The 22,915-nt window shown below is 55.4% G+C and overlaps 1 protein-coding gene across 17 annotated transcripts in view; it reads left to right on the top strand.

The window, feature by feature from the left end:
- The window catches only part of LOC116955972 (uncharacterized), a 214,648-nt gene that overhangs the window by 146,877 nt on the left and 44,856 nt on the right, over positions 1-22,915 (top strand). For 13 of the 17 annotated variants that reach the window (XR_012930131.1, XR_012930132.1, XR_012930129.1 and 10 more), the window contains one exon: positions 7,958-8,185. Coding sequence is in view for 5 of the 17 variants with exons in the window: in XM_032977352.2 (XP_032833243.2) it covers positions 7,958-8,185 (228 nt within the window). In the remaining 12 variants the exon portion in view is untranslated. Of the gene's footprint in view, positions 1-7,957; positions 8,190-13,581; positions 19,035-22,915 lie in introns of those variants that run through there. The other 4 variants (XR_004404912.2, XR_012930125.1, XM_032977357.2 and 1 more) reach the window with 2 other exon arrangements.

Below are 22,915 nucleotides of genomic sequence, written 5' to 3'. Positions count from 1 at the left end.
AAACACCATCAACCAAGCACTCACGCACTCACCCACCCACCTGCTCACTAACCCACCCACTCACCCACACACATCCAAACACCACCACCCAACCACTCACGCACTCACCCACCCACCTGCTCACTCACCCACCCACTCACCCACCCACACATCCAAACACCATCATCCAACCACTCACGCACTCACCCACCCACCTGCTCACTCACCCACCCACTCACCCACCCACACATCCAAACACCATCACCCAACCACTCACGCACTCACCCACCCACTTGCTCACTCACCCACCCACACATCCACCACCATCACCCACCCCACCCACCTGCTCACTCACCCACCCACTCAGTTACTCACCCACACCAAGACAAAGATCCCCGTGTAGCCTTAACAGACTGTAGGGGCAAGTGCTGTGAGCGAGCAGCACCTATGAAGGCCGGCACAGCACCCGGCCGCCTTTGTCTCCCCAGTGGAGATGTTTACACACCGCACCAGGTACTCATTTGAGGCTGAGTCGACCTAGGGCAGGGCCCAAGACCGGTTCAGATAATCGTCACCGGAGTTGGCCGTGAGCTGGATTCGAACTCGGCTTCGTAGCGCAGCGCGCTAACCGCTGCACCACCGCTCCCCACCACATTGTGACGCTCGCACACCAACCTATACCAATACTCGCCAATCGCCATCAAGTGGCGGTGACGACACCACGGCCCCCTTTGCCAGGCCACGTGTCACTTTGTGAAGTGTCGAAGGCTCGCTGGCAGGAGGCCTCGGGAAAGACTTAGCAGGTGCCACGGGTCGACTGACTGAGATGACTGAGACGAGTGGCTGATACACCACCTGTGCCTCCTACTGTGTCAACTTGCTGCGCTTTAGCCACCCGGCGCTCCGCTCGTTGTTGTGAGCGTCGCTCCTCCGCCCTTCCGTTGAAGCGGGCGACTGCCTCCAACTGCCCAGTAGCGTCCTTCACGAGCCTTCTCCACAGAGGCCGATCTTGACACCGCTGGTACCGGTCATCGGCAAGTCCACTCAGCTCTACGTCCTCCTGTACCACATCACTCCATCTCTTCTCTAGCCCGTGCTGTGACGCACATGCACACACACAGACACCGTCAACCATAAGCCAAACGGGGGGAGTGGCTCACCTGTTGTTGTTGTTGATCTCTGGGGATTGTAAATCGTCTTGTACGTCGCGTGTTCGGCCAAGGGGCGCGTTTGGTGGGACGTCATTTCGCCACGGACCCGGCAGCACCGGGTTGAATTCCCGGCGCTGCCGCTAAGCCCGTCGGTGACCCGGGTGACCGGCAACCTTCGAGAGCGATGATGCAGTTGCTGTCATGGGGAGCTGCCGTAGAAATGCAGTCTGAGTATGCACGGCCGTCTGACGCTCCGTGTCCCTTGGTGTAATTGCGAGAGAGAGAGAGAAGAGTCCCCATTATCTTTGCAATCAACGAGCATATTTGTCTTCAGAAACTGGAGTTTATCGCTTCGAAATCAAATCGATGGCTAATTATCGCGTAACAAACTTTCTCAAGAGCTCCCGCTGATTCATGAGGTGCCGATGTTACACGTTATTGACTTCTCAGCTGTATCTTAAACGGCCAACGACACGAATCAATAGCCTCGCACGCCTCGCGCGTGGCTCTGCGTGGCCTGGGAGTGCCTGCGTGTGTGTTCGCGAGTGCGTGCATGCGGTTGTGGGGAGCGGTAGTCTGGCGGTCAGCGCGCTGCGCTACGAACCCGGCTGCCAAAGTTTCTCGCTCACGGCCGACACGGTGACGATTATAAGAACCGGTCCTGGGCCCTCCCGTAGGTACACTCAGCCTCAAATGAGTACCCGGTGCGGTGCGTAGTAAACATCGCCACTGGGGAGACAAAGACGGCCGGGCGTGGTGCTGGCCACCCACCCCCTTCGTGTGCCGTGCCGGCCTTCGTAGGTGCTCGCTAACAGCCCTTGCCACAACAGTCTGTTCAGGCTACACGGGGGGGATCTTTGTCTTTGCTGTTTTTACAAAAGGGAGATCCGTGGCGCGTGGACAGCACAGGTGGTGGTGCATCTGCCACCAGTCATCTCAGTGGGTCAACCCATGGCAGCTTGCTGGGTCTGTCCCGTAACCGCCGGCCAGCGAGCCTTTGACACTGCCGCACGTTCACCTCGCCTGGCATTGGCACCCTGGTGACGTCAACACCACTAATTGGCGAATGGCGGGTATTAGTGTTATTGGTATTGGTCTTTGTACATGCACGTTTGTGCATCTGTTGCATGCTTGTGTATACAGGTGAGTGCGTGTGTGTGTATGGGGAGCGGTAGTGTAGTAGTTAGAGCGCTGCGCTACGAACCCGGCGACCCGGGTTCGATTCCCGCTCACGGCCAACACCGGTGGCGATTATCTGAATCGGTCCCGGGCCTCCCCTAGGTCGACTCAGCCATCAAATTAGTATCCGGTGCGGTGTGTAGTAAACATCGCCACCGAGGAGACAAAGGCGGTCGGGCGTGGTGCTGGCCACCCACCCCCTCGTGTACTGATACGGCCTTCATAGGTGCTCGCTAACAGCACTTGCCCCTACAGTCTGTGAAGGCTACACGGGGGGGATCTTTGTCTTTTTGTGTGTGTCTGTGGGAAGCGGTAGCGTAGCGGTTAGCGCGTTTTGCAACGAAGCCGGCGGCCCCAGTTCGACTCCCGTTCACGGTCCTCAGCACCAGTGACGATTATCTGAACCGGTCCTGGGCCTCAAGTGAGTAGCCGGTGCGTAGTCAAAATCATCGTCGCAGAGGGGTGAGACAAAGGTCGCCACCCACCTCCTCGCGTGCCCTGCCGGCCCTTCGCAGGTGCTGCTCGCTAAACAGCACTTGACCCAGCAGCCTTTCCTTTTTGAAGGTTGCACGCAGGGGATGTTTGCACGCGTGTGCGGTTCAAGGGTCAAGTCTCAGACCTTCGGTTGTGGGCGGGTGGGGCGCCAGCCGCCAGCCGCCGCCTCTCCTCCGGGGGGACGTCACACGCGGCCCTCTCTCTGACGGAGGAAACGGCGGCCAACCCACCGTGGCGACCTCGGCACTATTCGTGGGCCAGGCGTGGGCCAGGCGTGGGCCAGGCGTTCTCGCCTGGCCCACGCTCGCCGCTCGTTTGCCCCCGGGGCAGCCCCCGAGGGTCCTGCGACGTTGTTTTGTCGCCGCCGCAGCGCGGCTACTCCCGGTTTGAGCGGTGTTTTTTTTTTGCCGGTGTAAAAGGTCGGCAGCCCCCTCTCTCCCCCCCCGCCCCGCTGGCTCTGCTCCTCCACGCGAGCTCTTCTCGTTGACACCTGTGGGTCGCTGCCACCCCACCCCACCCACCCTACCCCACCCACCCCACCGCGGCCGATTTGAACAGAGTTTTATCAGCGCCCCATTGTTGCACCCATTGATTTTTGCTACTCGGAGCCGTTTACTCTCTCGTCCGCGGCGGCGGCGGCTGGTTAACCGCCGTTGTATTTGGCCGCATCGATCCGGTATCGATCACGGAGCACGTGGGGGGGGGGGGGGGGCGGGATGGGGGGCAGCTTTGGCGCTTCCTCTTTGCCGCGCCGCGCTCAGTTTTCACCGCTGAGGCCTCATCTGCATGCACTTGAGACGGCTCCCCCCCCTCCCCCTCCCGGCAAGCTCGGCTAAAAAAAATAGACGGCCTCCTTTTTCAAAACCTCGGCGGTGGCGGCGGAGGTGAAGGAGGGGGCCGAGCCCGCTGAGTGGCTGCTCGGCGGGGTCACGGACCGACGGGGTCGCGGACCGACGGGGTCGCGGATTGACGGGGTCACGGACCGACGGGGTCGCGGATTGACGGGGGTCGCGGACGCGCGAGGTCGGTCGGTCGGTCGGCTGGCCGGCTAATGGCGGCGCAGAAGTGGGTTGCCGGTCCGTGCCGTGGTTTGAGCGGCGTCTCCGTCCCGCTCCCTGATTATCGTGGCCGGGGATATTCTACCGGGCAGTTTTGGTGTCCTCCCCGCCGCGGAATCCGCACGCGCGCCAGCCGGATCGGCCGAGCGGCCCCGGTGAGGCGGGACCCACCCGACACGCGCCTCCGGGGTTGCCCGAGACTTTCCGCGCCTACGCGCCGCAAAGCTAAGCGTGACACGCGGGCGCGGGGGGCGTGCGATGCGTACGACCCTCGCCGTCGAATCCACGCTGGGCCTCCCCACGCCGATCCTGTCGCTGTGGCCGGTTGACTGCTTCTGACACGCGGGTCGGTGCCGGTTTGGTGGAGGCGGGGGGGGGAGCATAGACGTTGGAGCGCGGTGCAGTCCAACAACTCATTTCGGTGCACTGACATCTGCCGATGAGTTAGCCCCACGGAATAAGAATAATATAAAAAAAAACATTTTGAATCGCGATGCCGTCCTGGCGTAACGGTTAGCACACCGCGCTTGCGGAGGATTTAGGTGGCCCGTTTTGATCTCCCGGCGCGGCAGTTAAAATAACACCAACACCACGCACGTGTGGCAAATCCCCTGCCCCCCCCCCACTCACCCCCAGCATGCACGAGATGGGTTCTCCCCAGTCAGGCGATTGGCAGGGCAGTAGAAATGTTGTGGGCGAGCGCGCCGCACCCTGTTTCAAAAGACGACACGGCCAGCGTGACGGGGGCTGAAGGGTGACACTTTCCTTCGAGGGATTTGGGGCTCAAGGGTGACGCTTTCCATCGAGGGATTTGGGGCTGAAGGGTGACACTTCCCCTCGAGGGATTTGGGGCTCAAGAGTGACACTTTCCCTCGAGGGATTTTGGGCTCAAGGGTGACACTTCCCCTCGAGGGATTTGGGGCTGAAGGGTGACACTTCCCCTCGAGGGATTTGGGGCTGAAGGGTGACACTTCCCCTCGAGGGATTTGGGGCTGAAGGGTGACACTTTCCCTCGAGGGATTTGGGGCTCAAGGGTGACACTTTCCCTCGAGGGATTTGGGGCTGAAGGGTGACACTTTCCCTCGAGGGATTTGGGGCTCAGGGGTGACACTTTCCATCGAGGGATTTGGGGCTGAAGGGTGACACTTTCCTTCGAGGGATTTGGGCTCAAGGGTGACGCTTTCCATCGAGGGATTTGGGGCTGAAGGGTGACACTTTCCATCGAGGGATTTGGGGCTGAAGGGTGACACTTTCCTTCGAGGGATTTGGGGCTCAAGGGTGACGCTTTCCATCGAGGGATTTGGGGCTGAAGGGTGACACTTCCCCTCGAGGGATTTGGGGCTCAAGGGTGACACTTTCCCTCGAGGGATTTTGGGCTCAAGGGTGACACTTCCCCTCGAGGGATTTGGGGCTGAAGGGTGACCCTTCCCCTCGTGGGATTTGGGGCTGAAGGGTGACACTTCCCCTCGAGGAATTTGGGGCTGAACGGTGACACTTCCCCTCGAGGGATTTGGGGCTGAAGGGTGACACTTCCCCTCGAGGGATTTGGGGCTGAAGGGTGACACTTCCCCTCGAGGGATTTGGGGCTGAAGGGTGACACTTCCCCTCGAGGGATTTGGGGCTGAAGGGTGACACTTTCCCTCGAGGGATTTGGGGCTCAAGGGTGACACTTTCCCTCGAGGGATTTGGGGCTGAAGGGTGACACTTTCCCTCGAGGGATTTTGGGCTCAAGGGTGACGCTTTCCCTCGAGGGATTTGGGGCTCAAGGGTGACACTTTCCCTCGAGGGATTTGGGGCTGAAGGGTGACACTTCCCCTCGAGGGATTTGGGGCTGAAGGGTGACACTTCCCCTCGAGGGATTTGGGGCTGAAGGGTGACACTTCCCCTCGAGGGATTTGGGGCTCAAGGGTGACACTTTCCATCGAGGGATTTGGGGCTCAAGGGTGACACTTCCCCTCGAGGGATTTGGGGCTGAAGGGTGACATTTTCCATCGAGGGATTTGGGGCTCAAGGGTGACATTTTCCCTCGAGGGATTTGGGCTTTCGGGAGAGATTCTTCTGGCGGAGTTTGGAGAGGTGCGAGGTGCCTCAGCGAGGTGTCCGTTCACCTCACGTTCATCGACTAAATCGGTACGTGCCCGCTGTCTCCCAACGAGTCGCGACCATCAGCGACGTGCGAGGCTCGGGGGGGGGGGGGCGACGTTCACGCGACGTTCACGCGACGCGACGTTCACGCGGCATCGCCGTCCGCTCCTCCGACGAGGCCCCAGATATTTTCAAGGAGGTTTTTTTCGTCTTTCTCCCTTGACCCTGTCGTCTCTACTTCAACTTTCACCATCGCCATCGTCATTGATTATTTACGTATTACGGCGGGGGTGGGGAGGAAGTAACGGTGGTAGAAAGTGGGGGGGGGGAGTGAGGGTGGGGGTGGGATGTGGGGGTGTGGGGGGGGTGGTGTGGGGGGCATGGGGGGGGGTGTGGGTGGGGGGCATAGGGGGGGGTGTGGGTGGGGGGGATGGGGGGGTGTGGGTGGGGGAGATTGGGGGGTGTGGGTGGGGGAGATTGGGGGGTGTGGGGGATTGGGGGGTGGTGTGGGGGGGGCCGTCTGAAACGGTCGCGAGATTCGAGTGATTTTGTCTATTGATTCCGCGGCAAAACAGAACAGCGGCTGTACTTGTTTCTAGCACCCGGGAGAGCTCTAAGGACTAAGGGCGCTGAATGGAGAATAACAGGAGAGAGAGAGAGCAGTGGAGGAGAGGGGGGGATCGAGAGAGCAGAACTCTCGGGGCCACGAGGAAGAGGGGAAAAAAGACAGTGACAAACACATGGAGAAGTAAACACTGCCTAGAAGGAGGGAATGTTGCAGCCTGCCGCCACAGCGGTGGTGGTGTGACGCTGGCGGTGTAGTGTGTGTCTATAGTGTGTGTGTGTCTATGGTGTGTGTGTCTATAGTGTGTGTCTATAGTGTGTGTCTATAATGTGTGTCTATAGTGTGTGTGTGTCTATAGTGTGTGTCTATAGTGTGTTTGTGTCTATAGTGTGTGTGTGTGTCTATAGTGTGTGTGTGTCTATAGTGTGTGTGTGTCTATAGTGTGTGTGTGTCTATAGTGTGTGTGTGTCTATAGTGTGTGTGTCTATAGTGTGTGTGTGTCTATAGTGTGTGTGTGTGTGTCTATAGTGTGTGTCTATAGTGTGTTTGTGTCTATAGTGTGTGTGTGTCTATAGTGTGTGTGTCTATAGTGTGTGTGTGTCTATAGTGTGTGTGTGTGTCTATAGTGTGTGTGTGTCTATAGTGTGTGTGTGTCTATAGTGTGTGTGTGTGTCTATAGTGTGTGTCTATAGTGTGTGTCTATAGTGTGTTTGTGTCTATAGTGTGTGTGTCTATAGTGTGTGTGTGTCTATAGTGTGTGTCTATAGTGTGTTTGCGTCTAAAGTGTGTGTGTCTATAGTGTGTGTCTATAGTGTGTGTCTATAGTGTGTGTCTATAGTGTGTTTGCGTCTAAAGGGTGTGTGTCTATAGTGTGTGTCTATAGTGTGTGTCTATAGTGTGTGTCTATAGTGTGTTTGCGTCTAAAGTGAGTGTGTCTATAGTGTGTGTCTATAGTGTGTGTGTCTAGTGTGTGTGTGTCTATAGTGTGTGTCTATAGTGTGTGTGTCTATAGTGTGTGTGTGTCTATAGTGTGTGTTTGTGTCTAAAGTGTGTGTGTCTATAGTGTGTGTGTCTATAGTGTGTGTCTATAGTATGTGTGTGTCTATAGTGTGTGTGTGTCTATAGTGTGTGTGTGTGTCTATAGTGTGTGTGTGTGTGTCTATAGTTGTGTGTGTCTATAGTGTGTGTGTGTGTGTCTATAGTTGTGTGTGTCTATAGTGTGTGTGTGTCTAGATTCGTGGTTCTTAACCTTTACTGCAGCCTTGCAACCCCGTGGGTTCTCAGTCGTTACACAATGTACGATGTTAGTAAGCACACAGGTTTGATGAAACAAAGTACTCGTACTCACCTTGCCCATGCTTAATTTGTGTTTTCGATTATTTACCTTCTTAAGAATAAATCTGCCCATGTCTCTCTACCCCCCTGCCCCCCCCCCACCCCCCCAGAAAGGGGAATTTCGCGTGCACCTCAGGTCAAGAACCGCCGCAGGATCCCCGGACAAGGCCCTCTTGTCTCGGGCCACCGGCGAGGTGGATTTGAGCGGAACGTGAGCGACCGCGACGGTGCGGCGTTCGATAACTTCGGGGACCCGGTTCGGTGCCCGTCAAGGACTCGTCGTCGCAGTGAAAGCCACCGTTGCTCCCTGCTGCAACGTCGGCTCCTGGCGACCGTGCGTGAGTACGCGACGTCCCTGCCGCCCCCACTATGCTCGTGTTGTGCGACATTTCTCTCGTTGTTGTCGTCGTTGTTGTTGTTGTCGTCGTTGTTGTTGTTGTTGTTGTTGTCGTCGTTGTTGTTGTTGTCGTTGTTGTTGTTGTCGTTGTTGTTGTTGTCGTTGTTGTTGTTGTCGTTGTTGTTGTTGTCGTTGTTGTTGTTGTTATTGTCGTTGTTGTTGTTCGAAGCGTGCGTGAGTTTGTTTTTTTCTTTCCCCGGCCTACGCCATTTACCTGCAATGTTGCCTCCGTAACGCACGAGGGGCTCGCGAGTGACGTCATCGCATCCATCCCTCTGTTTAAGAACGAAACAGCTGGAGGATTTCTCCACGGATCTGTCTGCCGCCTGATGATGCTGGTTGTGGTTACTGGAGAAACGCCGGGGGGTTTACTCGCCAACGCACAACCCGGTGTGCTCCACTGGTAGCGAATCGGTGTGCTCCACTGGTAACGAATCGGTGTGCTCCACTGGTAGCGAATCGGTGTGCCCCACTGGTAACGAATCGGTGTGCCCCACTGGTAGCGAATCGGTGTGCTCCACTGGTAACGAATCGGTGTGCTCCACTGGTAACGAATCGGTGTGCCCCACTGGTAACGAATCGGTGTGCCCCACTGGTAGCGAATCGGTGTGCTCCACTGGTAACGAATCGGTGTGCTCCACTGGTAACGAATCGGTGTGCTCCACTGGTAGCGAATCGGTGTGCTCCACTGGTAGCGAATCGGTGTGCTCCACTGGTAACGAATCGGTGTGCTCCACTGGTAGCGAATCGGTGTGCTCCACTGGTAGCGAATCGGTGTGCCCCACTGTTAGCGAATCGGTGTGCTCCACTGGTAACGAATCGGTGTGCTCCACTGGTGACGAATCGGTGTGCTCCACTGGTAACGAATCGGTGTGCCCCACTGGTAGCGAATCGGTGTGCCCCACTGGTAGCAAATCGGTGTGCTCCACTGGTAGCGAATCGGTGTGCTCCACTGGTAGCGAATCGGTGTGCCCCACTGGTAACGAATCGGTGTGCCCCACTGGTAGCGAATCGGTGTGCCCCACTGGTAGCGAATCGGTGTGCCCCACTGGCAACGAATCGGTGTGCCCCACTGACAACGAATCGGTGTGCCCCACTGTTAGCGAATCGGTGTGCTCCACTGGTAACGAATCGGTGTGCCCCACTGGCAACGAATCGGTGTGCACCACTGTTAGCGAATCGGTGTGCTCCACTGGTAACGAATCGGTGTGCCCCACTGGCAACGAATCGGTGTGCCCCACTGGTAGCGAATCGGTGTGCCCCACTGGTAACGAATCGGTGTGCTCCACTGGTAACGAATCGGTGTGCCCCACTGGTAACGAATCGGTGTGCCCCACTGGTAACGAATCGGTGTGCTCCACTGGTAACGAATCGGTGTGCCCCACTGGTAGCGAATCGGTGTGCCCCACTGGTAACGAATCGGTGTGCTCCACTGGTAACGAATCGGTGTGCCCCACTGGTAACGAATCGGTGTGCTCCACTGGTAACGAATCGGTGTGCTCCACTGGTAACGAATCGGTGTGCTCCACTGGTAACGAATCGGTGTGCTCCGCTGGTAACGAATCGAATCTCGATTCGAAGCTTTCGTGACTGCAGGAATCGCGACGTTTCGAACTGCGGCAGACATCGCGGCTGTCGCGATTTGCACCTGAAGACGGGCCCTCGTGCTGCGTTCGAAACGTCGTCGTTCATTTTGTTTTATTTTTCTACCCACGTGGACTTTATCCGGAAAGATCCAAAGTGTGCGGTAACGAATCGGCACGTTCTGCGCACGTGACGCAACCTTAGCAGTTGGCTGTGCTGGGCGGTGGCGGGTTTGACGACACATTTCTTTTCGCGCGATCCAACCCAACTAACCCGTGTCGTGGATAACATCGGTCGCCCTACTACTACGCGTTAAACTCTTTGTATCGTCGCGCGCGCTCTCGTTCGATGTTCAACGGTCAACTCGTAAACGCCGCTGAGCTGTGCGAGACCCACCCCCACCCCCCACCCCACCCCCACCCCCACCCCCCCCACCCCCCCCCCCGCGTGTCCGGGAGTGGCTACGCCAACGCATCCCGACACAACTTCTTCCGGTGGAACTTCTCCAGTGAGGCCTTTTTTCATCTTCACACACGGGTGGCGGAGGGCGTTGGTGGGGATGCAACTTTTGGTCTTCCTCTGAGATGCGTGCGGTGTGTCTGCGTGTGTCCGTGTGTGTGTCTATGCGTGTCCGCGTGTGTCAGTGACCCGAGTTCGATTCCCGCTCACGGCCAACACCGGTGACGATTATTTGAACCGGTCCTGGGCCTCCCCTAGGTCGACTCGTCCTCAAATGAGTACCCGGTGCAGTGTGTAGTAAACCTCGCCACTGGGGAGACAAAGGCGGCCGGGCGTGGTGCTGGCCACCCAAACCCCTCGTGCGCCGTGCCGGGCCGGCCTTGATAGGTGCTCGCTAACAGCACTTGCCCCAACAGTCTGTGCAGGCTACACGGGGGATCTTTGTCTTTGTTTATCGCATGCTAGCCAAAGCAGCGTTTCATTTCACTCCGAGCTGGAATTCTGCCAAAGTGAAGTGAAAACCCAAAAACCTGCCTGTGGTGTGGCATTTTTTTTATCCTTGATTCCTGACCTGGCTGAGACATTTTCCGAAGCTTGGGAATTGATAATGCAATTTGAACTTCTGTTCTTTACTTACTTATTTAATGGGGCACCACGTTGGCTAGGAGATGTTAATTACCTCGCCTCGTATGCAGGAGGTCGTGGGTTCCATCCCAACCCTGACGCCTGCTGTATATTTGGAGTCTGCGTGTCTCTCACCATCAACACGGTGGCTAGGAGATGTTAACTACCTCGCCTGGTGTGCAGGCGGTCGTGGGTTCCATCCCAACCCTGATGCCTGCTGTATATCTGGAGTCTGCGTGTCTCTCTCTCTCATCATCATCACGGTGGCTAGGAGATGTTAACTACCTCGCCAGGTATACAGGAGGTTGTGGGTTTGATCCCGACCCTAACGCCCGCTGCTGTATATTTGGAGTTTGCGTCTCACTCTCTCTTCCCGTGGTCGCGTGGATTTTTCTCAGGGTCCTCCGGTTTTTCCCTCCACAGTTATAAACAATGCCTCTACACTAATTTAGATTATTTTGCTGCTTTAAATGTCCAAATGATGGTGCCACTTTGTTGAGCCGCGATCATTTTGTGGTGGCCAGGTCGCTTCTGAAAAATAAGTTACTACCTCAGTGGGCTTTGCCTGGTAGGATGGTTTAGTGTTGTATTCGTTTGTGTTATTTATTATAAAGGCTTTTGGGTTAGATCACGTTATTTATAAAAACAAAAAAAAGTAAAAAAAAGTGTCACGTTTACAAAGGACAAAATAGTTCACTACTTTAGCCCACCGGTTGTTGAAGAGTGAATCCACAACATTTACAATTTTGAGTACGGCGTTTCGCTGGTGATTACATCCAGCAGCATCGGGCAATATGCCAGGATGGTGAGGCCCTCCACTTGCTCCCGGTCTTAAATAGAGCAGCAGGGTGACGTCATCATTTAATTCATTCAGGTGCAGTGATTTGAGGTGGAGAGGGGGAGGGTATTGCAATTATATAATAGATTGGTAATCATTCAATTGTTATTAATTAGTATTAATAACAATTAAATAACGCGATCTAACCCAAAAACCTTTATTATGAATAATATTGGTCGCGAAAGCCTATGTGTTAAACTTTGTGTTATTTCTTTACCTTTATTGTACCTTGCACTCCTATCGTGTTTGTGTCACTGTTTGTTGTTAGGACGCTCTTACCCCCCGTGCCCCTACTGGACATCTGTTGATGAAAGAGCTTCATAGCTCATCGGATTCCTCCTACAGTCTGTAATGGCATATTCCGATTTCTGAACTCCGCTCCGCCCGAGGACCTCGGCTTTCAATCTGCGGGCCGCTGAAACCCAGAATTCTGAACCCCCAGGTGCACACCGCTCCCTTCCCAGCGACGTGAAGTGACCTCTGACCCAGGCCGCCAACCTCTTGGAGTAAAGCTTTTAAACCGGGTTTTATTTATTTTACGATTCCTGTGCTGGGATTTTTTTATTCAAATGGTGAAAATGTAAAGTCCGTTGCGTTTGTAGCAAAGCAACAAGGGCCGTGTGTGTTTGTGCGCGCGTGTGCATCGCGCATTATTTTTGTTGATTACCCGATGAATAAGCCATCCGGTAATGAATATCGATTGTAATTCATGTGAATACATAAACTACCCCCCACCTGATTGGCTCACAAGTGACGACATCACACTTATCCCCGTCTATTCAAGACCAAAACAGCAGGAGGATTTTTCCACAACTGTGTGGCTATCGCCTGATGATGCCACCTGTTGTGATTGCCGGCGAAACGTCACGGCTACTCGAATTGTAAACCTTGCTGTGGGTTTACTCTCCAACACACTAGCACTAGTTACGAGTTGGCATCGTTTTGTTCACGTGACAAACCCTCACTGAACTGGCCGTGCCGTAGGGCGGTGGCGGGTTTAGCGACGCTTAACATTCGCGCGGTTTAACCCAACAAGACCAGGGTTGCACTTTTACATTTTGCAAGCCGTTAAGTCGGCTAAGCAGGATCGCCAATCGGAATCCGCTTGTTCCACCAGAGTACCGCCTCGTGGCTTCGGGCAGTCATCGGTGACGTTGGTGGCTTTGCGCCATCGCCGCAATTCGCACTTTGGCGGAGTCCGCCGATCGTTGTATTTACACGTTTCAGTTTCAACTATTTAAACGAAGCTCTTTTTGTTTTAGCGGGTCAGGCCCCACTGAGCTACGTAGCTCTACTTTTGCAGAAGCAACCCTGGCTGTCACAAACGATGGCCCAAATAAGTGGAAATTTAGCGTAGGCAAATACTCTCCACGCGTGTTGTTGATTCTAAATGTGGAGGGAAAAACCGGAGAACCCGGAAGGAAAAACCGGAGAACCCGGAGGAAAATCCACGCGACCACGGGGAGAGAGAGAGAGAGACGCAGACCCCAAATACAGCAGCAGCAGACGTCAGGGTCGGGATCGAACCCACGACCTCCTGTATACTGGGCGAGGAATTCGGTGTCACCTGACCACCGTTGGTGAGCGCTGCGGCCGAGAGGTCGTCGATACGGGGGGGGGGGGGGGGGGGGGGGTGCGTGGGGAGAAATTTAGAAGAGGGAAAAAAAATGAGCTCCAGCTCCCCCCCTCCCCCCCCCCCCAACAACTCCGATATACCGTAAAGTAAGCACTTGAGCACTAAATTAGTGCGGTGTGCGGCGGCGATAAGGATCGTGGCTTTGATGTACGCCCGCGTGAGCCGGAGACGCATTAGTCTGTTTGATGGGCTGCAGGCGCTGTCCGTGTGGTGCTTCGGCACGATAAGCAGGACGACCGGGCGGGGGAGGGGAGAGCGGTGGCGGGCGGAGATAAGGAAAAGCCGCGTGGTGCTCGGGGCGACACGTGCACAGCACCACCGCGAACCCAGCCACGGGATCTCTGCAGGGACTCTCTACGGGGACTATGTGAGGACTCTATCAGGACTCTCCACGAGGACTCTCTACCAGGACCCTGTACGATGACTGTCTACCAGGACTCTCCACGAGGACTCTCTACCAGGACTCTCCACGAGGACTCTCTAAGGGGACTCTACGTAGACTATGTGAGGACTCTATCAGGACTCTCCACGAGGACTCTCTACCGGGACCCTGTACGATGACTGTCTACCAGGACTCTCCACGAGGACTCTCTACCAGGACCCTCTACGATGACTGTCTACCAGGACTCTCCACGAGGACTCTCTACCAGGACTCTCTACGATGACTGTCTACCAGGACTCTCCACGAGGACTCTCTACCAGGACTCTCTACGATGACTGTCTACCAGGACTCTCCACGAGAACTCTCTGCGAGGACTCTCTACCAGATCTCTGCGAGGACTCTCTACCAGGACTCTCTGCGAGGACTCTCAACCAGAACTCTCTGCGAGGACTCTCTACGAGGACTCTCCACGAGGAATCTCTACAGGGACTCTCTACGGGAACTCTCCATGAGGACACTTACGGGGACTCTCTGCAAGGACTGTCTACGTGGATTATTTACGAGGACTCTCTTACTGGGACTCTCTACGAGGACTCTTTACCAAGACTTTCCACGAGGACTCTGTACGATGACTCTCTACCAGGACGCTCTTCGATGACTCTCTTCCAGGACTCTCCATGAGGACTCTCTACCAAGACTCTCCACGAGGACTCTATACCAGGACTCTCTGCCAGGACTCTCTGCGAGGACTCTCTACCATGACTCTCTATGAGGACTCTACCAGGACTCTCCATGAGGACTCTCTACCAAGACTCTCCACGAGGACTCTCTACCAGGGCTCTCCACGAAGAGTCTCTACCAAGGCTGTCTTACAGGGATTTTCTAGAAGGGCTCTCCACGAGGACTCTCTACCAGGGCTCTCCACGAGGACTCTCTACCAGGACTCTCCACGATAACTCTCCACGAGAACTCTCCACGAGGACTCTCTATGAGGACTCTCTACGGTGCCTCTCTACCAGGGCTCTCTACGAGGACTCTCTACCAGGACTCTCCACGATAACTCTCCACGAGGACTCTACGATGACTCTCCACCAGGACGCTCTTCTATGACTCTCTTCCAGGACTCTCCATGAGGACTCTCTACCAAGACTCTCTACGAGGACTCTCTACCAGGACTCTCTGCGAGGAATCTCTACAATGACTCTCTACCAGGACTCCTACCAGGACTCTCTACGAGGACTCTCTACCAGGACTCTCTGCGAGGACTCTCTACTAGGACTCTCTGCGAGGACTCTCTACGAGGACTCTCCACGGTGACTTTCCACAATGACTCTCTACCAGGAATCTCTGCGAGGACTCTCTACCAGGACTCTCTGCGAGGACTCTCAACCAGAACTCTCTGCGAGGACTCTCTACGAGGACTCTCCACGAGGAATCTCTACAGGGACTCTCTACGGGAACTCTCCATGAGGACACTTACGGGGACTCTCTGCAAGGACTGTCTACGTGGATTATTTACGAGGACTCTCTTACTGGGACTCTCTACGAGGACTCTTTACCAAGACTTTCCACGAGGACTCTGTACGATGACTCTCTACCAGGATGCTCTTCGATGACTCTCTTCCAGGACTCTCCATGAAGACTCGCTACCAAGACTCTCTACGAGGACTCTCTACCAGGACTCTCTGCCAGGACTCTCTGCGAGGACTCTCTACCAGGACTCTCTACGAGGACTCTCTATGAGGACTCTCCACCAGGACTCTCCACAATAACTCTCTAAGAGAACTCTCTACGATGACTCTCTACCAGGACGCTCTTCGATGACTCTCTTCCAGGACTCTCCATGAGGACTCTACCAAGACTCTCCACGAGGACTCTCTACCAGGATTCTCTGCGAGAACTCTCTGCCAGGACTCTCTGCGACGACTCTCTACAAGATCTCTGCGAGGACTCTCTACCAGGACTCTCTGCGAGGACTCTCTACCAGGACTCTCTGCGAGGACTCTCTACGAGGATTCTCCATGAGGAATCTCTACAGGGACTCTCTACGGGAACTCTCCATGAAGTATCTTACGGGGACTCTCTGCAAGGACTGTCTACGTGGATTATCTACGAGGATTCTCTTACTGGGACTCTCTACGAGGACTCTCTACCAAGACTTTCCACGAGGACTCTGTACGATGACTCTCTACCAGGACGCTCTTCGATGACTCTCTTCCAGGACTCTCCATGAAGACTCGCTGCCAAGACTCTCTACGAGGACTCTCTACCAGGACTCTCTGCCAGGACTCTCTGCGAGGACTCTCTACCAGGACTCTCTACGAGGACTCTCTACCAGGACTCTCCACAATAACTGTCTAAGAGAACTCTCTACGATGACTCTCTACCAGGACGCTCTTCGATGACTCTCTTCCAGGACTCTCCATGAGGACTCTCTACCAAGACTCTCCACGAGGACTCTCTACCAGGACTCTCTGCCAGGACTCTCTGCGAGGACTCTCTACCATGACTCTCTATGAGAACTCTACCAGGACTCTCCATGAGGACTCTCTACCAAGACTCTCCACGAGGACTCTCTACCAAGACTCTCCACGAGGACTCTCTACCAGGGCTCTCCACGAAGAGTCTCTACCAAGGCTGTCTTACAGGGATTTTCTAGAAGGGCTCTCCACGAGGACTCTCTACCAGGGCTCTCCACGAGGACTCTCTACCAGGACTCTCCACGATAACTCTCCACGAGAACTCTCCACGAGGACTCTCTACGAGGACTCTCTACGGTGCCTCTCTACCAGGGCTCTCTACGAGAACTCTCTTCCAGGACTCTCCATGAGGACTCTCTACCAAGACTCTTTACGAGGACTCTCTACCAGGACTCTCTGCGAGGACTCTCTACAATGACTCTCTACCAGGACTCTCTACCAGGACTCTCTATGAGGACTCTCTACCAGGACTCTCTGCGAGGACTCTCTACTAGGACTCTCTGCGAGGACTCTCTACGAGGACTCTCCACGGTGACTTTCCACAATGACTCTCTACCAGGAATCTCTGCGTGGACTCTCTACCAGGACTCTCTGCGAGGACTCTCAACCAGAACTATCTGCGAGGACTCTCTACGAGGACTCTCCACGAGGAATCTCTACAGGGACTCTCTACGGGAACTCTCCATGAGGACACTTACGGGGACTCTCTGCAAGGACTGTCTACGTGGATTATTTACGAGGACTCTCTTACTGGGACTCTCTACGAGGACTCTTTACCAAGACTTTCCACGAGGACTCTGTACGATGACTCTCTACCAGGACGCTCTTCGATGACTCTCTTCCAGGACTCTCCATGAAGACTCGCTACCAAGACTCTCTACAAGGACTCTCTACCAGGACTCTCTGCCAGGACTCTCTGCGAGAACTCTCTACCAGGACTCTCTACGAGGACTCTCTACGAGGACTCTCTACGAGGACTCTCTACCAGGACTCTCCACAATAACTCTCTAAGAGAACTCTCTACGATGACTCTCTACCAGGACGCTCTTCGATGACTCTCTTCCAGGACTCTCCATGAGGACTCTCTACCAAGACTCTTTACGAGGACTCTCTACCAGGACTCTCTGCGAGGACTCTCTACAATGACTCTCTACCAGGACTCTCTACCAGGACTCTCTACGAGGACTCTCTACCAGGACTCTCTGCGAGGACTCTCTACTAGGACTCTCTGCGAGGACTCTCTACGAGGACTCTCCACGGTGACTTTCCACAATGACTCTCTACCAGGAATCTCTGCGTGGACTCTCTACCAGGACTCTCTGCGAGGACTCTCAACCAGAACTCTCTGCGAGGACTCTCTACGAGGACTCTCCACGAGGAATCTCTACAGGGACTCTCTACGGGAACTCTCCATGAGGACACTTACGGGGACTCTCTGCAAGGACTGTCTACGTGGATTATTTACGAGGACTCTCTTACTGGGACTCTCTACGAGGACTCTTTACCAAGACTTTCCACGAGGACTCTGTACGATGACTCTCTACCAGGACGCTCTTCGATGACTCTCTTCCAGGACTCTCCATGAAGACTCGCTACCAAGACTCTCTACGAGGACTCTCTACCAGGACTCTCTGCCAGGACTCTCTGCGAGGACTCTCTACCAGGACTCTCTACGAGGACTCTCTACGAGGACTCTCTACCAGGACTCTCCACAATAACTCTCTAAGAGAACTCTCTACGATGACTCTCTACCAGGATGCTCTTCGATGACTCTCTTCCAGGACTCTCCATGAGGACTCTCTACCAAGACTCTCCACGAGGACTCTCTACCAGGATTCTCTGCGAGGACTCTCTGCCAGGACTCTCTGCGAGGACCCTCTACCAGATCTCTGCGAGGACTCTCTACCAGGACTCTCTGCGAGGACTCTCTACCAGGACTCTCTGCGAGGACTCTCTACGAGGATTCTCCACGAGGAATCTCTACAGGGACTCTCTACGGGAACTCTCCATGAAGTCTCTTACGGGGACTCTCTGCAAGGACTGTCTACGTGGATTATCTACGAGGATTATCTTACTGGGACTCTCTACGAGGACTCTCTTACTGGGACTCTCTACCAGGACTCTCTACCAAGACTTTCCACGAGGACTCTCTACGAGGAATCTCTACGAGGACTCTCTACGAAAACTCTCTACCAGGACTCTCTACGAGGACTTTCTACGAAAATTCTCTACCAGGGCTCTCTACGAGGACTCTCTTACTGGGACTCTCTACGAGGACTGTCTACCAAGACTTTCCACGAGGACTCTCTACGAGGAATCTCTACCAGGACTCTCCACAATAACTCTCTACGAGGACTCTCTACGGGGAATCTCTACCAGGACTCTCCACAATAACTCTCTACGAGGACTCTCTACGACGACTCTCTACCAGGACTCTCTTTCCACTGTGCGCGTCCGTTAAATACCGTGATGAAAAACGACGAGGAGGAAGACGAAGATGAAGAAGAAGAACAGGGAGAACAGGGAGAAGAAGAAGATGATTGTAGAAGATGAAGAATGAGAAGAGGAAGAAGATGAAGACGAAGATGAAGAAGAAGAAGTAGATGAAGAGAAATTCGAAGAGGTGGGAGAGGAAGAGACGTGTAATGTTTTTCTCCGCAGCACCTTCACGAGGTTTGTGCCCATTAGGGTTGCGCTGCAGCCCGCTCACGCGGAGGGTCGTGACCCCACTCGCGAGCGCGCAGAATCGAGGCGGCACGATTGCGGAATAAATTGTTGTTAAATGTGGACGTGACACCCGCGGCACAATGGCTGGTGGGGGGGGGGGGGGGCTCGGGGTGGGGGAGACAAGCTGGGGGGGGGGGGGGCCCCCCTTGCCTCCCCATTAGCGTCGCGCGCGGCTCTCCGGATCCCGCGCCAGGATGACTCCTCCGAGTGGCCGGCTCGCTCAATTTAATAATTTGGCCTCGGAGACACTCGAATGGTGGGGTGGGTGGGTGGGGGGGGGGCAAGCCTCGAGGGCAGTGGGTTGGGATGCGTTGGGGAGGGGAGGGAGTTGTTGTTGTTGTGATTGCGATCCCTGGCTTTTGCCCGCGAGAGAGAGAGAGAGGGAGAGGGCGTGCCGCTCCGCCTGGTTATGATCTGCATGCGGAATCGATTCGGGAAAAGTTTTTGTTTTTTCGCAGCGACTGTGACGAGCGCATGGGAGGGGGGGATGTGTCCTTCCCCCCGTAGAGCTCGCGTAGAGACTCTGCGTAGAGCGTCCCCGTAGAGAGCCCGTGGCTGGGTTCGCAGTGGCGCTGTGTAGAGTCCTGGTGGAGAGTCCTCGTGGAGAGTCCTGGTAGAGAGTGCTCATGGAGAGTCCTGGTAGAGAGTCATCGTGGAGAGTCCTGGTAGAGAGTCCTCGTGGAGAGTCCTGGTAGAGAGTCCCCATATAGAGAGCCCGCGGCTGGGTTCACGGTGACGTTGTGTAGAGAGTCCTGGTAGAGAGTGCTCGTGGAAAGTCCTGGTAGAGAGTCCTCGTGGAGAGTCCTGGTAGAGAGTCCTCGTGGAGAGTCCTGGTAGAGAGTGCTCGTGGAGAGTCCTGGTAGAGAGTCCTCGTGGAGAGTCCTGGTAGAGAGTCCCCATATAGAGAGCCCGCGGCTGGGTTCACGGTGACGTTGTGTAGAGAGTCCTGGTAGAGAGTGCTCGTGGAAAGTCCTGGTAGAGAGTCCTCGTGGAGAGTCCTGGTAGAGAGTCCTCGTGGAGAGTCCTGGTAGAGAGTGCTCGTGGAGAGTCCTGGTAGAGAGTCCTCGTGGAGAGTCCTGGTAGAGAGTCCCCGTATAGAGAGCCCACGGCTGGGTTCGCCGTGGCGGTGTGTAGAGAGTCCTGGTAGAGAGTGCTCGTGGAAAATCCTGGTAGAGAGTCCTCGTGGAGAGTCCTGGTAGAGAGTCCTCGTGGAGAGTCCTGGTAGAGAGTCCTCGTGGAGAGTCCTGGTAGAGAGTCCCCGTCGAGAGCCCCCCCCCCCCCCCCACACCGGCCAAACCAAAAGAGGGAGTTCATATTGAGGCCGTACTTTACTTTTTAAGTTTGCGCCGAAATTTTGGTCGATTGGAGTTCACACGAAGCGGCACGCGTTGCTGGGGATGGGTCCCGGGGTGACGTTCGCGACGACGCCCGTGTCAAGGAAGCGGTTAGTGAAGGAATCCTCGTCACGATGTCCAGTTCAGGGCACTCATCCCCGGCTACCGTGTGAGATTTTAATTCGTCTGTACGTCGTGGGTGACGTTGCTCGCGTGGGCCCCTTCCCACTGCATTCGCCGCTCACGCAAACTAAAAACAGCGAATCTCTGAGTTGAACTTGCGACCCCCCCCTGAAGTGTGACGATTCGTTGACCGCGCACCGATTGACAGTAATTATCGTCATCGATGAATGAGCGTAATGATTTTTACAGCTTGGACGAAGGCCTTCCCCGTGCCGTTTCAGACACGATTGGCGTTCAGCCATGCTTCACCACGCTGGTCAGTGCGCATCTGGTGCAGTCGGAGGGGGTGGACGGTGGGAAGGGGGGAAGAAGGGAGGGAGGGGCGGTGGGAAAGGGTGGGGTGCCCAGGACCGGTTCACGGATCGGCGGCCCACCGCCACCACCACCACCGCCACTGACCTTACGGCCGTCAATCGAAGTCATTGAAGGTCAATGAAGGTCACACCGGTGCCCGTGATGCGGCGGCGCTGGCACCCGACCGTGCCGCCACTCGCCGCTTCTTGACCGGAGCGTGGCGGCGAGACCCCAACTCTTGCCTAGCGAGCGACCCCCTCCCCAGAGAGAGAGAGAGACGGGAGCTCGCATGAGTTCAGCCGTTTCGCTGCTCACCCCCCCAATATGTTGACATCGGCTGCGGCAGCTTCCTGCTGCCATGGAAAGGCGCTCCACCCTGGCTCGGTAACGTTTTAGCCGGGCTCGGTAACGTTTACTCTGGGCTCGGTAACGTTTTAGCCGGGCTCGGTAATGTTTACTCTGGGCTCGGTAACGTTTTAGCCGGGCTCGGTAACGTTAGGCGCAATGAAAACCACGACGGTTGACAACTTTCTAGCTCGAGAATTAGCCCCTCTGCAGCGTGCGTGGTCAACGATGCATCTCCCCCCCCCTGCCCCCGCCCCGTGTGTGTCTGCGTGCGTACCGAACGTACACGTCTTAGTTTATTTTGGCAGCTGCGTCTTCCCCCCTCTAGTGAGCAATTAGAGATGGTGCAGGTCAGTTTTTACGTTTACGTTGGGAAATGTTTTTTTTGTCGTTGAAAAATAAAAATTCCTCGACACCGTGGAGGCTCGAGAGGCCGACCTCCTTTCCGGTGTAGCCGACCCCTCGGCTCCCCCAACAAAGAAACTAAAACGCAGCGTGTAGACACAACGCGAGATTGTTCAATCAATTGCACAGAGCGTACTAAAATTACAATTAAACACGGTGTCAACAAAAAAAAAACGTTGGTTTTTGTGCGCGCACGTGAGTCTGTGTGGGGAGCGGTGGTGTCGCTGTTAGCGCTGCGCTACGAACCCGGCGTCCCAAGTTCGATTCCCGCTCACGGCCACTGACACCGGTGACGATTATCCGAACCGGTCCGGGGTCAACTCAGCCTCAAATGAGTACCTGGTGCGGTGTGTAAACATCGCCAATGGGGAGACAAAGGCGGCCGGGCGTGGCCACCCACCCCCTCGTGTGCCGTGCCGGCCTTCGTAGATGCTCGCGAACAGCACTTGCCCCAACAGTCTGTTAAGGCTACACGGGGGATCTTTGTCTTTTGTGTGAGAGTTAGGCTACGTGGAGGAGGACTACCGGTTAGTTTTGCTACCCATGAGGCTGACCCGTAGTCTATACTTGAAGTTATTGAGGGACGACGACGACGATGATGATGATGATGATGACATTTTGCCAATGTGAAGATAGGGGGATTCCAGAGTAGGGAACCTCTGTTACCTGCACGTGAATTGACTCTCTGTGCGTGGTGCGGCAGTGGGGAGGGCAAGGTCTTACTGGAGTGTCTCGCGTTGTACGCATGGATTCGGGAATTAACCTGGAAGGATTCTCTGAAGGATGAAAGGTGCATATTTGGAGTATATTAATGTTGTACATGGACAGGATAGTGAGTATCAAATGGAGCCAAGTGACCCCTCTTCACCCCCCCCCCCCCAGCGTGACCCCTCTCCTCCCACCCACGTGACACCCCCACCCCCCCATGTGACCTCCCCGCGTGGCCCCCCCCCCCGCATGCCCCCACCTCCGCGTGCCTCTCCCCCCGCGTGCTCTCCCCCCCCACGTGACCCCCCCCCCCCCGCCCACGTGACCCCGATGTCTCCGAACTCATTGCCGCTTTGTTGCCGGTTCAAGGGCGGCTTCAGGTTAAACAACAGCGGGGCGGCTGGGGGCGGCGTAAACAAACCGGCCCGGTCTCACGGCGATCGTTTCATCCGCTCGCTTTCATGGAATGGGTGCGTGTGGACGCACCGCCATTGTAGCCGTCGTCGTTTTAACGACGACGCTCCGTGCCGACGGGACGTTGAAATCGCGATTGGTTACTGGGGTGCCGTGCGCTGAAGGACAACGAACGTTGTTGTTGTTGTTGTTGTTTTATTGACGCGTGTTTACCCGGGGAGCCTCGAGGGCTCTTCTTTTAAGGAGGGTCCTGCACGT

The sequence above is a fragment of the Petromyzon marinus genome, chromosome 63 (assembly GCF_048934315.1).
Source record: "Petromyzon marinus isolate PM22_M1 ecotype Great Lakes invasive population chromosome 63, UKy_Petmar_22M1.pri1.0, whole genome shotgun sequence".
In the NCBI taxonomy this organism is placed as follows: Eukaryota; Metazoa; Chordata; class Hyperoartia; order Petromyzontiformes; family Petromyzontidae; genus Petromyzon; species Petromyzon marinus.
This window is presented reverse-complemented; position numbering and strand designations above follow the sequence as displayed.